The 15,728-nt window shown below is 43.7% G+C and overlaps 1 protein-coding gene across 2 annotated transcripts in view; it reads left to right on the top strand.

Annotated features, from left to right (window-relative positions):
* slc30a9 (solute carrier family 30 member 9) overlaps window positions 1–15,728 on the top strand; it is a 196,858-nt gene that overhangs the window by 116,139 nt on the left and 64,991 nt on the right. For both annotated transcript variants that reach the window (XM_068036225.1, XM_068036235.1), the window contains one exon: window positions 15,429–15,484. In XM_068036225.1, the coding sequence (XP_067892326.1) occupies window positions 15,429–15,484 (56 nt within the window). The remainder of the gene's footprint in view (window positions 1–15,428; window positions 15,485–15,728) is intronic.

Genomic DNA, 15,728 nt, shown 5'->3' with positions numbered 1-15,728 from the left:
AAGGTTCGATACAGGTCGAGCATAACTTCCCTACTTTTAAATTCTTCCCCTCTTGAAATAAAGCTGAGTGCTTGGCTTGCTTTTTTAAAAAATATAGCCTTACTAACCTGTGGCACAACTTTTAGTGATTGGTTTATTTGTACTCCAAGTTCCCTTTGCTCATCTACCCCACCTAGACTTGCACCTTCCAAGTAATAAGTGACCTCCCTATTAGTCCTACCAAAATATACTACCTCATATTTATCTGTGAACTTCATTTGCCATTATTTGCCTATTCTGCAAGCTTATTAATCTCTTCCTGTAATTTGTTGCAGTGCTCCTCAGGGCACCCCCCCCCCCCAAAAAATTGGTGTCATCTGAAAATTTATAAATTGTGTTTTTGATTCCAAAGTCCAAATTGTTAATGTAAATTGTGAATAGAAGTGGTCCCAACACTGATCCTTGTAGAAAACCACTTCCCACCTTCTGTGACTCTGAATAAGTACCCTTTATTCCCACTCTCTGCTTTGAAGCAATCCATTCTGCCACCTGTTCCCTGAATCTGCACTTTCTAACAATATTTGTTCTATTATCGGACATTTTATTCAAGGCTGCTTGAAAATCCAGATAAATTACATCTTCATTACCATTGTCGTCTGCTCAAAAAATTCAAGGTTGGTCAAGCAAGATTTTGCCTTCTGAAATCCATGCTGACTCTTCGTTATATTTTTTCTTTTCTAGATATTCTTCTATTCTCTCCTTCAGTAGGGATACCATTATTTTCCCACCAGCAATGTTAAGCTATCCCCCTTCTTAAATTTGGGAATTATGTTAGCTATCTGCCCAGCCCTCTGGCACTGTACCTTTATCCAATTATTAAAAATGTGTAGTAATACCTCTGCTATCTCTTCCTTAAATTCTCTCAAAATGCATGGATGCAATCCATCCAGACCAGGGGCTTTATCCTGAGTTTTGGTTTATTCAGCACATCCTTTTTTTTATTTTAAATGCACTTATCAAATTACTTATCTCATCATTCAATGTCATGTCTACCTATTCTATCCCCTGGTAAATACCATAGCAAAATAATTATTTAATATTTCTGCCATCTCTCTATCATTGTCTGTGGTATTATCCTGTCTATCTCTTAATGGTCCTGGTCCCATCCCAGCCTTTTTTTTTAAACTGATGTGCCTATAAAATATTTTGCTATTTGTTTTATGCCTTTGATAATTTAATTTCATGTTCCATTATGCCTTCCTAATTGTTTTATTTTAACTTCTCTCCTAATCTCTTCATATTCTGTATCGTGCACTCCTCTGCTTTCTATGTACTTAATGTATGCCTCTTTTCTAACCCTTATTTGTTCCCTTAAGCTTTATTCATCCAGGGAGTGTCTCAAGTGTTTAGTTTAGTTCTTTCCTTTTAGGAGGAGATACTTTTCCTGCTCTCTGTTGAACACTCTTAAATGTTTCCCATTGTTGTTCGACAATGACCATAATATGATAGAATTTTACATTATATTCGAAAGTGAAGTAGTTCAATCTGAAGCCAGGGTGTTAGATTTGAGCAAAGGAAATTATGAAGGTATGAGGGGTCAAATTGGCTGAGGTGGATTGGGAAAATACATTAAAAGGTATGATAGTACATAGGCAATGCATAGTCTTTAAATAAATATTACATAGTTTACAGCAACTATACATTTCTTCAAGGCACAAAAAGGAAGGATCTCAGATCGGAAGAACAAAATTTGGGATCTGTTTGGGTGGAGCTAAGAAACAGCAAGGGGCAGCAAACATTGGTAGGAGTTGTTTAAAGTGATGGAAGGTGTCATCAATAGTGGCATCAAGCGGCACTTGCTTAGCAATAACCTGCTCAGTGACGCTCAGTTTGGGTTCCGCCAGGGCCACTCAGCTCCTGACCTCATTACAGCCTTGGTTCAAACATGGACAAAAGAGCTGAACTCGAGGTGAGGTGAGAGTGACTGCCCTTGACATCAAGGCAGCATTTGACCGAGTATGGTATCAAGGAGCCCTAGCAAAACTGAGGTCTATGGGAATTGGGGGAAAACCCTCCGCTGGTTGGAGTCATACCTAACGCAAAGGAAGATGGTTGTGGTTGTTGGAGGTCAATCATCTGAGCTCCAGGACATCATTGCAGGAGTTCCTCAGGGTAGTGTCCTAGGCCCAACAATCTTCAGCTGCTTCATCAATGACCTCCTTTCAATCATAAGGTCAGGAGTGGGGATGTTCGCTGATGATTGCACAATGTTCAGCACCATTCATGACTCCTCAGATACTGAAGCAGTCCGTGTAGAAATGCAGCAAGACCTGGACAATGTCCAGGCTTGGGCTGATAAGTGGCAAGTAACATACGCGCCACACAAGTTGCAGGCAATGACCACCTCAAACAAGAGAGAATCGATAACCATCTCCCCTTGACGTTCAATGGCATTACCATCGCTGAATCCCCCACTATCAACATCCTAGGGGCTACCATTGACCAGAAACTGAACTGTAGTAGCCATATAAATACTGTAGCTACAAGAGCAGATCAGAGCTTGGGAATCCTGCAGTGAGTAACTCACCTTCAGACTCCCCAAAGCCTATCCACCATCTACAAGGCACAAGTCAGGAGTGTGATGGAATACTCTCCACTTGCCTGGATGGGTGCAGCTCCAACAACACTCAAGAAGCTCGACACCATCCAGGACAAAGCAGCCCGCTTGATTGGCACCCATCCACAAACATTCACTCCCTCCACCACCAACGCACAGTGGCAGCAGTGTGTACCATCTACAAGATGCACAGCAGCAACGCAGCAAGGCTTCTTAGCACCTTCCAAACCTGCGACCTCTACCAACTAGAAGGACAAGAGCAGTAATTGCATGGGAACACCACCACCTGCAAGTTCCCCTCCAAGTCACACACCATCCTGACTTGGAACTATATTGCCGTTCCTTCACTGTTGCTGGGTCGAAATCCTGGAACTCTCTTCCTAACAGCATTGTGGGTATACCTACCCCACATGGACTGCAGTGGTTCAAGAAGGCAGCTCACCACCACCTTCTCGAGGGCAATTGGGGATGGGCAATAAATGCTGGCCAGGCCAGCATTTATTGCCCATCCCCAATTGCCCTCGAGAAGGTGGTGGTGAGCTGCCTTCTTGAACCACTGCAAGGCACAAAAACCCCAAAAGTAAAGGCAGTCAACGTGGATAATAAAGGAAGTTAAGTGTTGTATAAGATTGAAAGAAAAGGTGCCAGAAATGGTAGTAAACCTGAGGATTGGAAGGATTTTAAAATACAGCAAAGGAGGATGAAGAAACTGATCAAGAAAGGGAGAACAGAATATGAATGTAAGCAAGCAAAGAACATAATGGACTGTAAAAGCTTCTATCGGTACATAAAAGGGAAACGTTTGGCTAAGGCAAATTAGTTTAGTTTAGAGATACAGCACTGAAACAGGCCCTTCAGCCCACCGAGTCTGTGCCGACTATCAACCACCCATTTATACTAATCCTACACCAATCCCATATTCCTACCGCATCCCCACCTGTCCCTATATTTCCCTCCCACCTACCTATACTAGGGGCAATTTATAATGGCCAATTTACCTACCAACCTGCAAGTCTTTTGGCTTGTGGGAGGAAACCGGAGCACCCGGAGAAAACCCACGCAGACACAGGGAGAACTTGCAAACTCCACACAGGCAGTACCCAGAATTGAACCCGGGTCATTGGAGCTGTGAGGCTGCGGTGCTAACTACTGCGCCACTGGGTCAATTACAGGCAGAGTAAGGAGGATTTATAATGGGGAATAGAGAAATGGCAGAGAAGCTAAATGATTACTTTGTATCTGTCTTCACTGAGGAAGATACAAGAAATCTCCCAGAATTAGAGATCCAAGGGAGAATGAGGATTTGAAGGAAATTAGTATTAGTAAGAAGGTTGTATTGGAGATATTAATGGGGCTGAAGGTTGATAAGTCCCCAGGACCTGATATTCTGTATCCCAGAGTGTTGAAAGAGGTAGCTATGGAGATGGTGGATGCATTGGTGATCATCATCCAAAATTCTATGGATTCTGCAATGGTTCCTGCAGATTGGAAGGTAGCAAATGTCACCCCAGTATTTAAGAAGGGTGGGAAAGAGAAAACAGGGAATTACAGACCTTTAGCCTTACATCAGTCGTTGGGAAAATGCTGGAATCTATTCTGAAGAATGTGATAAATGGACACGGATGATAATGATGTGATTGGGCATAGTCAACATGGATTTATGAATGGGAAATCATGTTTGACAAATCTGTTGGAGTTTTTTGAGCATGTTACTAACAGAATGGATAAAGGGGAGTTGGTGTATGTAGTATACTTAGATTTTCAGAAGGCTTTTGATAAAGTCCCCCCAGGAGGTTGGTTAGCAAAATGAAAGCACATGGGATAGGAGGTAATATACTGGCATGGATTAAGGATTGGTTAACAGGCAGAAAACAGAGAATAAGAATAAACAGGTCATTTTCACATTGGGAGGCTTTGACTAGTGGGGTAGCCCAGCGATCAGTGTTTGGGCCCCAGCTGTTCTCAATACATATCGATGATTTGGATGAGGCGACCAAATGTAGTTTTCCAAGTTCAAGGATGACACAAAACTAGGTGTGAATGTGTGTTGTGAGGAAGACGCAAAGCGGTTTCAAGGGGATTTGGACAGACTTGGTGAGTGGGCAAGAATGTGGCAGATGTAATATAATGTGGAAAAATGTGAGGTTATCCACTTTGGTAGAAGGAACAGATGTGCAGAGTATTTCTTAAATGGGAAGAGATTAGAAAGTGTAGATGTACAAAGGGACCTGGGAGTCCTTGTCAATAAGTCACTGAAAGCTAACATGCAGGTACAGTGAGCAATTAAGGAGGCAAATGGTACGTTGGCCTTCACTGCAAGAGGATTTGAGTACAAGAGTAGTGAAGTCTTGCTTCGATTGCATAAACCTTGGTTAGACTGCACCTGGAGTATTGTGTGCAGTTTTGGTCCCCTTACCTTCGGAAGGATGTTATTGCCATAGAGGGAGTGCAACGAAGGTTCACCAAACTTGTTCCTGGGATGGCGGGACTGTCCTGTGAGGAGAGATTGGGGAAACTGGGCCTGTATTGTCTAGAGTTTCGAAGAATGAGAGGTGATCGCATTGAAACCTACAAAATACTTAAAGGGATAGATAGGGAGGATGCAGGTAAGATGTTTTCCCTGGTTGGGGAGTCTAGAACCAGGGGACACAATTTCAAAATGAGGGGAGAGCCACTTGGGACAGAGATGAGGTGAAATTTCTTTACTCAGAGTTGTGAATCTTTGGAATTCTGTACTTCAGAGGGCTGTGGAAGCTCAGTCATTGAATTTGTTTAGTGCAGAGATTGACAGATTTCTAAATACTAATGATATAAAGGGATATGAGGATAGTGTGGGGAAAAAAGCATTGAAGTGAATGATCAGCCATGATCATATTGAATGGTGGGGCAGGCTCGATGGGCTGAATGGCCTACTCCTGCTCCTATGTTACAACATAGTCGTTTACCCATTTTATTTTCCCAAGTTATATTCTTAGCCTCTTGAAAATAAGCTTTTCTCTGTCGTAATTATGTCCTTCTCTGTTATCATCTTACAGCGTATTCTATTGTGGCTATTGCCTAGCTGTGCCTCGACTTTTACTTCTCTTATCTGCTCTGGTTCATTCTCCATTGCCAGATCAAATAGCGAAGCTTCTCTTGGGCTTTTTACATATTGGGTTATAAAGGAGTTCTGTACACATTGTAGGAACTCCATTCCCTAATCCTCTTTACCTATCTCTTCTAATAAAATTAATATCGGGATAGTTGAAATCCCCCACGATGATTATTCCATGTTTTCTACTGAATTCCCTAATGTCTGCATATTTCTTCCTCCACCTCCCTTCCACTATTAGGTGGTCTGTTGACTACACCTATTATTGTGATTGATCCTTTATTATCTTTTATCTCTCCATATGGATTCTGTTTTTTTGTCTGGCTGATAGCTGATTCTACTGCCATTGTTATCCCTAGTAAGTACAGCTATTCCACCTCCCCCATTTTCCCTTTCTGTCTTTTCTAAATGTTATACCCTGCAATGTTTAATTCCTAGTATTGATTTTGCTGTAGCCATGTGTCAGTAATCCTTGCTATGTCTGGTACCTCCCAATGCCCGATTGCTTCCAGCTCCCCTGTTTTATTACAGACACTTGTGTGCATTACTGTACAGATGTTTTAACTCACTTTTAATAGGATTTCCTTTCAGTTTGTTTTAACCATCCATTTAGATTTCTGCTCTGTAATTCTATTTATCCCCTTATCAATGTCTTCCCTTACTTTATTCTTTCCTCTGCTCACCTTCCCTGTTTTGTTTACCTTTAGGCTGCTTACATTTCTTGTTAATCTTGTTGAATGTTGTGTGACTGACTCACTGTTGTGCTGAAGAGGATTGTGGCAATGCATTCAAACATTTTATGTTGGGAAGAGTTTCTGATATCTGATGTCCAGATAGTTGGGGCTCAAATCCCGCTTGTCAAACTAAATAGTGACTATCCTTGGGGCGACCAAGTGGGAGGTAAGCAGGATCTCGTTGGGATCAAAATAGAGAAGAGCTACTAGACTGCTGCTCCGTCTCGAGGTCCTGAGTTTATAGGGAAAGATTGGAGAAAATTGAGCTTTTCAGTCTAGAAAGGAAGAATCTGAGAGATGATCTCTTGTGAGATTGTAATGCATAAATAACATGTTAACCTGGTGTATTTAAATTAAATTTTAGCAGTAGAACTGGGTGACATTTTCAAACTATTAAAAGGTAACTTTAGGACTGATTTACAAAAGATTCTTCACCGAGGTAATCAATGTGTGAAATAAACTTGCTAATAAAGTAGTGAAGGCAAAAACCCAAGAATCAATTAAGAACTAATTGGATGCTACAATGGGGTGACGTTTGTATTTCATTGGAAAGATGAACTAATATAGGCTGAATGGCATTCCTCATTCACAATTATGTTGTGAACAGTTACTAGCATGCATCGTCACACGCACCTGCAACTTTATTCCACAGATTGTTTGTGACCTTGGTGCCTTATTTGACCCGGGGATAAGCTTCTAATCTCATACTCTTCATCACCAAGATCACCGACTTCCACCTAACAGCACCACCCGTTTCCACCCCATCTCAGGTTATCTTCTTCAGAAACCCTCTTCTATGCCTTTGTTCTCTCTAGACTTAACGATTCCAATGCTCTCCTGGCTGGCCTCCCAGCTTCCACCTTCCAAAAAGCTGCTGCCAGTATCCTAACTCGCAACAAGCCCCGTTCACTCAACACCCCTGTTCTCATTGACCTACATTGGCTCTGGTTTGGCAATGCCTCAGTAACAAAATTCTCATCCTTGTTTTAAAACCCTCCATGACCTTGACCCTCCCTATCTCTGTAACTTCCTCTAGCCCTACAACTCCCAATATCTCTGCACTCCCCCAGTTGCACATTCCCAATTGTAACTGTTCCACCATTAGCTGCCTATGACCTAAGCTCTGGAATTTACTAACATACGAATTAGGCGCAGGTGTAGCCCACTCGGCCCTTCAAGCCTGCTCTGCCATTCAGTAAATTCATGGCTGAACTGATTACTCCACATTTCCACCTACCCCCGATAACCTTCCACCCCCTTGCTTATCAAGAATCTGTCTACCTCTGCCTTAAAATATTTGAAGACTGCTTCCACCACCTTTTGCGGAAGAGAGTTCCAAAGGCTCTCCACCTTCTGAGAAAAAATGTCTCCTCATCTCTGTCTTAAATGGGCGACCCCTAGTTCTAGATTCTCCCACATCCTTTTCACATCCACCCCGTCAAGACCCCTCAGGATCTTATATGTTTCAATCAAGTCACCTCTTACTCTTCTAAATTCCAGTGGGTACAAGCCTAGCCTGTCCAATCTTTCCTCATAAGACAGCCCGCCCATTCCAGGTATTAGTCTAGTAAACCTTCTCTGTACTGCCTCCAACGCATTTACATCCTTCCTTAAATAAGGAGACCTTACTGTGCACAGTACTCTAGATGTGGTCTCACCAATGCCCTGTATAGCTGAAGCATAACCTCCCTTCTTTTGTATTCCATTCCCCTTGCGATAAACAATAACATTCTATTAGCTTTCCTAATTATGTTCTGTACCTGCATATGAACCTTTTGCAATTCGTGCACTGGGACACCTAGATCCCTCTACATCTCAGAGCTCTGCAATCTCTCACCATTTAGATAATATGCTTTTTTTATTCTTACTGCCAAAGTGGACAGTTTCACATTTTCCCACATCATCCTCCATTTGCCAGATCTTTGCCCACTCACTTAACCTATCTATATCCCTTTGTTAACCCCCTTATGTCCTCTTCACAAGTTACTTTCCTACCTATCTTACTTTTCCTCTCTAAGCCTCGCTGATGTTCCTTAAAACCTAACTCTGACTTCACTTTTGGTCATTTGTCGCAACATCTTTGTGTGGCCTGGTGAAAAATAGTGTTCGTTGACTTCTACTGTGAAGTGCCTTGTGGCATTTGGCTCTTTATTAGTAAAGTTGTTGTCAACCCTCCTAAGGCCCAACATGAGAAATGCATGTAAAGCGGGAGAAACTTGCAGAAAGGAAAGGGAGAGATGCAGCACAGTGTTTATTAGTAAACGTCAGGGTTCTTTGGAAATTGCTAACACACAGATGGCCAGCATCAGGAGCAACTAGGTGGGGAACGTAAATATTGACAAAGCGAGAGGCGGCACAGTGGCGCAGTGGTTAGCACCGCAGCCTCACAGCTCCAGCGACCCGGGTTCGATTCTGGGTACTGCCTGTGCGGAGTTTGCAAGTTCTCCCTGTGTCTGCGTGGGTTTCCTCCGGGTGCTCCGGTTTCCTCCCACATGCCAAAGACTTGCAGGTTGATAGGTTAATTGGCCATTATAAATTGCCCCTAGTATAGGTAGGTGGTAGGGAAATATATAGGGACAGGTGGGGATGTGATAGGAATATGGGATTAGTGTAGGATTAGTATAAATGGGTGGTTCATGGTCGGCACAGACTCGGTGGGCCGAAGGGCCTGTTTCAGTGCTGTATCTCTAAACTAAAGAGGTTTATAACAGAATTGGGAGAAAAGTGTGGAGTCACAAGGAGGGATAATTTTTTTTTTGTCTGGGAAATGCCACAGTCAATCAACTAGTTTGTCAAGTATTTTTCTAAAAGTTGGTTTTAGTTTTCCTATAATGTGCCGTCGCATCGTAGTGATATATTCAAACGGTGTCACTCTTCCCTCCTTCCACCACTTGTCTGATTATGGGATGGGGGTACTGGGGTGGGGAATAGTGGTGTCACAAATTTACTGTGTGAAGAAAGAAAAGAAGAGACTTGCATTTACATATCATGTCAGTTCCATTGAGGAACAGGCAGGAAATGAAAGTACAGTGGAGATAGGCAAGGATAGAAGGGAGATATTGGGGTGGATGTATTTAACATTTTATCCTTCCAGCTGAAAAACCTGCAAGTGGCAGGAATGAATGAGGAGCTGGCAGAGCAGCTTTCCCACCCATATCAGCTGGAATCGGCATAACTGCAAAGAAATACCTGCCATATATTCTGTGTGTTCCAATCTTCAGGCAGGGATTGAATCGTAGAAACCTACAGCACAGAAGTAGTCCATGGACCCATCATGTCATTGACAACTCCTTGAAAGAACAGTTGTGCTTAGTCCCACATCTCCACTTTTCATTCCTAACTCCATAAGTTCCTCGTGTTCAAGTAACTGTTCAACTCCCTTTTAAAAATTACTTATGGAATCCGCTTTCACCACCATTTTAAAGAGTGTTCCAGTTCCTGACAACTAAGTGGGAAAAAAAATTCTCCTCATCTTCCCTCGAGATCTTTTTCAAATGACTTTTGAATCCGTGACCGTAGTTATTGACCCATTCTGCTTGGAGTGATGTAATTTCTTTGGTTTGAGTCTAACTTTGCTGCACACCAGGGAGTGGTCGGTGTCGCAGTCTGCACTGTGGAAGCTGCGTGTGATTTAAACACTGTTTATAGAGGCTCGCCTTGTGACGATGAGGTCCAGCTGTTGCCAACGACGTGATCTTGGGTGTCTCCATGAAATCTGGTGACAGGGTTTAGTTTGAAAGAACAAGTTGGTGATACAGAGGTTGTGATAGGTACACAACTCCAGCAGTCTTTGTCCATTCTCATTTATCCTTCCAATGCCATAGCGCCCGAGGCAGGAGGGCCATGTGTCATGGTCAGCCCCAACCCTAGTGTTAAAGTCCCCCAGCAGGAACAAATGTTCAGTATTAGGAATGCAGACTGGTTTCAATCTCACTTTGAAGAGATGAAACCAGTCATAGCCGCTAAGCGCACTGCACTGCTGAACTACAAGAAAGCCCCCGGTGAGTTAACATCCTTAGCACTTAAAGCCGCCAGAAGCACCGCGCAAAGAATAGCCAAGCACTGTACAAACGACTACTGGCAACACCTATGTAGTCGTATTCAGCTGGCCTCCGACACTGGAAACCTCAGAGGAATGTATGATGGCATTAAGAGAGCTTTTGGGCCAACCAATAAGAAGATTGCCCCCCTCCCACCCCCCCTCCCCCCCCCCCCCCCCCCGCCCAAGTATAAATCAGGGAAATGATCACTGACCAATGCAAGCAAATGGACTGTTGGGTGGAGCGCTACTTAGAACTGTACTTCAGGGAAAATGATGTCACTGATACTGCCCTCAATGCAGCCCAGTCTCTGCCAGTCATGGATGAGCTGGATGAACGGCCAACAAAATAGGAGCTCAGTAATGCCATCGATTCTCTAGCCAGCAGAAAATCTCCTGGAAACGGCGGCATAATCAAGTGTGCCAAGCACTCCATGAACTGCTTTGCCTGTGCTGGGATGAGGGAGCAATACCACAGGACGTGCGCGATGCCAATATCATCACCCTCTAAGAACAAGGGTGACCACGGTGACTGCAACAACTACCATGGAATCTCCCTGCTCAACACAGTGGGGAAAGCCTTCACTCAAGTTGTTTTAAACAGACTCCAGAAGCTGGCCGAGCGTGTCTACCCTGAGGCAGTGTGGCCTTCGAGCAGAGCGATCCACCATTGGCATGCTGTTCTCCCTTCACCAGCTACAGGAGAAATGCTGCAAACAACGGATGCCCCTCTACGTTGCCTTCATAGATCTCACCAAAGCCTTTGATCTCGTCAGCAGACGTGGTCTATTCAGATTACTAGCAAAGATCGGATGTCCACCAAAGCTACTAAATATTATCACCTCGTGCCATGACAATATGAAAGGCACAATTCAGCATAACTGTGCCTCATCAGACCCCTTTACCATCCTAAGTGGTGTGAAACAGGGCTGTGTTCTCTCACCTATGCTATTTGGGATCATCATTTTACTGCTGCTGTCACGTGTTTAAGTCTTCAGAAGAAGGAATTTTCCTCCACACGATCAGATGGCAACCTTGCCTATCTTGGAGCAAAGACCAAAGTACGGAAAGTCCTCATCAGGGAACTCCTCTTTGCTGACTATGCTGCATTAACATCCCACACGGAAGAGTGTCTGCAGAGACTCATTGACAGGCTTGCGGCTGCCTGCAACGAATTTGGCCTAACCATCAGTTTCAAGAAAACTAACATCATGGGACAGGATGTCAAATGCTCCATCCATCAATATCGGCGACCACGCTCTGGAAGTGGTTCAAGAGTCCACCTACCTAGGCTCAACCATCACCAGTAACCTGTGTCTCGATGCAGAAATCAACAAGCGCATGGGAAAGGCGTCTGCTGCTATGTCCAGACTGGCCAAGAGGGTGTGGGGAAAATGGAAAAAGTCCGAGTGTTTCAAGCTTGTGTCCTCAGTACCTTGCTCTATGGCAGTGAGGCTTGGACAGCATATGTCAGTCAAGAGCGACGTCTCAACGCATTCCATCTTCGCTGTCTCTGGAGAATCCTTGGCATCAGGTGGCAGGACCATATCTCCAACGCAGAAGTCCTCGAGGCGGCCAACATCCCCAGCATGTACGCTCTACTGAGCCAGCGGCGCTTGAGATGGCTTGGCCATGTGATCCGCGTGGAAGATGGCAGGATCCCCAAGGCTGTGTTGTACAGCGAGCTTGTCACTCGTATCAGACCCACCGGCTGTCCATGTCTCCGCTTTAAAGACGTTTGCAAATACGACATGAAGTCCTGCGACATTGACCACAAGTCGTGGAGTCAGTTGCCAGTGATCACCAGAGCTGGCAGACAGCTATAAAGGCAGGGCTGAAGAGAGGCGAGTCGAAGAGACTCAGCAGTTGGCAGGAAAAGAGACAGACGTGTAAGGGGAGAGAGCCAACTGTGTAACAGCCCTGACAACCAACTTCACCTGCAGCGCCTGTGGAAGAGTCTGTCACTCTAGAATTGGGCTTTATAGCCACTCCAGGCGCTGCTCCACAAACCACTGACCACCTCTAGGCGCTTACCCATTGTTTCTCGAGACAAGGCCAATAGGAAAGGAAGTTATTGACCCACTTTGCCAGAGAGAATTTTCTTTTCCCTATTTACTCTATAAAAAGCTTAAGATTGCATTTAATCTATTGCTTTGTGATTGCTGTTTAGTTTTGCCTGTTTATTGCAAGATAATTTTGTAGTTTCTTGTTTGAGTTCTGTCATATAACCATGGAATAGAAGTCCCTTAAATATCTGGACTTTAGCCCTCTGTTATGGTTTATAAAACCACGATTAGATAAGGCCAGAAACCGAAGGCATATTCATTTTCACTGTCTCTTCAGTTTTGCATTAACATTAATTATCCTCTTCAAGTACATAACCGTTTGGTCAACTGGAAGGAAATGCTGAAATAAGAGAAGCCACCTGTAACCATGGTTATGTGAGATATCTCCCTGTTAATAATTGAAACATTTCATTTTGTTCTTGTAAAGCATTCCAACCTTATCCTTCAGAAATCCGCTGGCTGACTGTCACTTGAAATAGGTATCTTTTAGCCCCAATGTTCATTTTTTTCAAACAAAAAGGAATTTTATTTGGTGCATTAAGTTACCTTTGATTTTATAAATTTGTTTGACCTATGGTATGTTTCATCTTTGACCAGGTAGGTAGTGGTGCAATATTTAGAACTGCTTTTTATTCAGTTGCACGTGGGATATGGATTAATGGCCTGGATTTTGCAGTAGAAATAACGGTGAGCATAGCATCACCGCCAATGAGGAGTAAATCAGATAGCAGCGTCCAGTGTCCATACGTGCACAGTTAAGTGAAGAGTTTCCCTGCCCTTCCAGAAGCTTTGTTATAACAGTACCTCGCAGAGAGACTCAGCATTCACATACATGGAAGAATGTGAAACAAAAACAAAATACAGGAAATACTCAGGTCAGGCAGTGTCTGTGGAGAGAAAAACAGTTAATGTTTTAGGTCTGTGACCTTTCATCAGAACTGTCAAAAGTTAGAAATGTAATCGGTTTGGAGCAAGTGAAAGAGGGGCAGGGGGAGAACAACAACAAAAGGGGCAGGTCTGTGATGAGGTGGAGGGCAACACAGATTAAATGACAAAAGGTTTCATGGCACAAAGCCAAAGAAAATGGTAATGGGGCAAATATAGAAACAAAAGATGTGTCTGGATGAGGTGTGAATGTCAGGATTGCAAATGTCCAAACAAAAGTAAAGGGATTAAGAAAGAAATGGGGGGAAAAAACAGCAAGAAAAAAATGAGGGCAGAGGTTGAACTACTTATTGAGTCAGGCAGGCTGTAATGTGCCCAGTAGAAAGATCTGGTAAGCTTGTGTTGCATTTCATTGGAACACAGTAGCAGGCCAAGGACAGAAAGGTCAGAGTGGAAGCAAGGTAGAGATTTGGACTGACAAGTGACAGAAAACTCGGAGTAGCACTTGTGGACTGAATGGAGGTGTTGAGTCGACCAAATTGTGAGCAGCGAATACAGTATACTAAATTGAAAGAAGTACAAGTAAATCGCTGTTCACTCGGAAGGAGTATTTTAGGGCCTTGGATGGTGAAAAGGGAGGAGATAAAAAGGCAGGTGGTGCATCTGTTGCACTTGCATGGAAAGGTGCTGTAGGAAAAGGGGGGGGGGAAGTGTTGTGGATGAATAAGGAGTGGATCAGGGCGTGGACGGATTTCGGGCGAAAAACTCAGTAGTGTGGGTTTCCCCTCGTGCTGTGGAGCCTTATCTCTAGAGTGTGCATCTTTTGTTTCCGACAGGTGCTCCACCCGGAAGCCAACTTGATTGACACGCTTGGCCCCCAGTCAGGTGGGGATCAGGGCGCGGGGCTGGGTTGGTATGATTCACGACCCAGGGGTGCTTTGTATGGATGGTGGCTGATGGAGCACTCCCGCTCCCCCAGTCCACAAGCAGTGCTGTAAAGGCACTTCTCCCCAGAGGTGTTCCTGTCTTGCTTCAGCTGCCAGGTTTCCCCAAGGCCTGGGAAACTCGGCTGCCCAATGTAAAACCTGTAAACCAGGTTAAATCAAAGGCTGCCAGCCTCATTGATATATATTTAAAATGCCACCCTGCTTCATGGGAGTGGTTTGGCTGGCTGTTCCTTGTCCCACCTTGGTAAATCCCGAAAATCAGGTTGGAGCCAACTTCCAAACTCACATAGAACTGTCCCCAACTGCACCCAATCCCACATGCCCACCCATGTTAAAATCCACAAGCCCCTACCTGTGTGCATCAGTAAGGGTTGTTCAATCTGATTGGCTAAGGAGATGCACTGTTGCTTGCCCTGTTCGCACAGGACTCCAGTCATCTGTAGAGGGTGCCATGCTGTGCTTGATTTCTAATAACTGCAAGTTCCAGTATGAAAGCCCACATACAGTCTGTGGGTAAGTGTAAGTATAATGAATGGAAAGATCATTCATTCACTGCTGACTGCAAAACCGGGCCAATATCTTTAGATACTTCTGTTTAACAATGAGTAGAGCTGATTTACTGGAGGTATTGTTAGTTGATTTTATTTTTTTATTTGTTTCAAGGCTAGCATTTGTTGCCCATCCCTAATTGCCCTTGACAACTGATTGGCTTGCTCAGCCATTGCAAAGTGCAGTTAACAGTCAGCCACATTGCTGTGGGTCTTGAGTCACATGTAGGCCAGACCAGGTAAGGATGGCAGATTCCCTTCCCTAAAGGACATTAGTGAGCCAGATGGGTTTTTATGATAGTCGATGATAATTTCATGGCAGCATTTCTGAGACCAGCTTTCAAATCCAGATTTTTATGAATTAATTGAATTTAAATTCCACCAGCTGCCATGGTGGGATTTGAACCTGTGTCTCCAGGGCATTAGTCAGGCTTACTAGTTCAGTGACATTACCACTACACCATTATCTTAATTATTTCTAACACTGCTCCTACCTAAAATTGACACTTTATTTGTTAACAGGCTTTACTAGCAGTGGGTGTCAGTCAATCTTCTAGGACCCCAGATTCTGACCATCCGTAAGTAAAGCCTCATTTTGTTTTTTTAATAGTGTACGGGAAAACTAGCGTTTGCTGTATATCTTGATCTTTTCTGGTACTTTTGATGGGGTGAAATTAGAGGAAGCATGGAGAAGCACCCATGATTTATCGCTACCAATCTCTGCAGCAGTGTTTGTTACAGATATAAAAGTAAAAGTTTTCTTAATAATTGCTTAGTTGCCACTATTTTAAATGTTTGTGATGGTCATAGATTACTTTAGTT

The sequence above is a fragment of the Heterodontus francisci genome, chromosome 1 (genome assembly GCF_036365525.1).
Source record: "Heterodontus francisci isolate sHetFra1 chromosome 1, sHetFra1.hap1, whole genome shotgun sequence".
Lineage (NCBI taxonomy): Eukaryota > Metazoa > Chordata > Chondrichthyes > Heterodontiformes > Heterodontidae > Heterodontus > Heterodontus francisci.
Note: the sequence above shows the minus strand (reverse complement) of the source record. Positions and strands in the feature narration are given on the sequence as shown.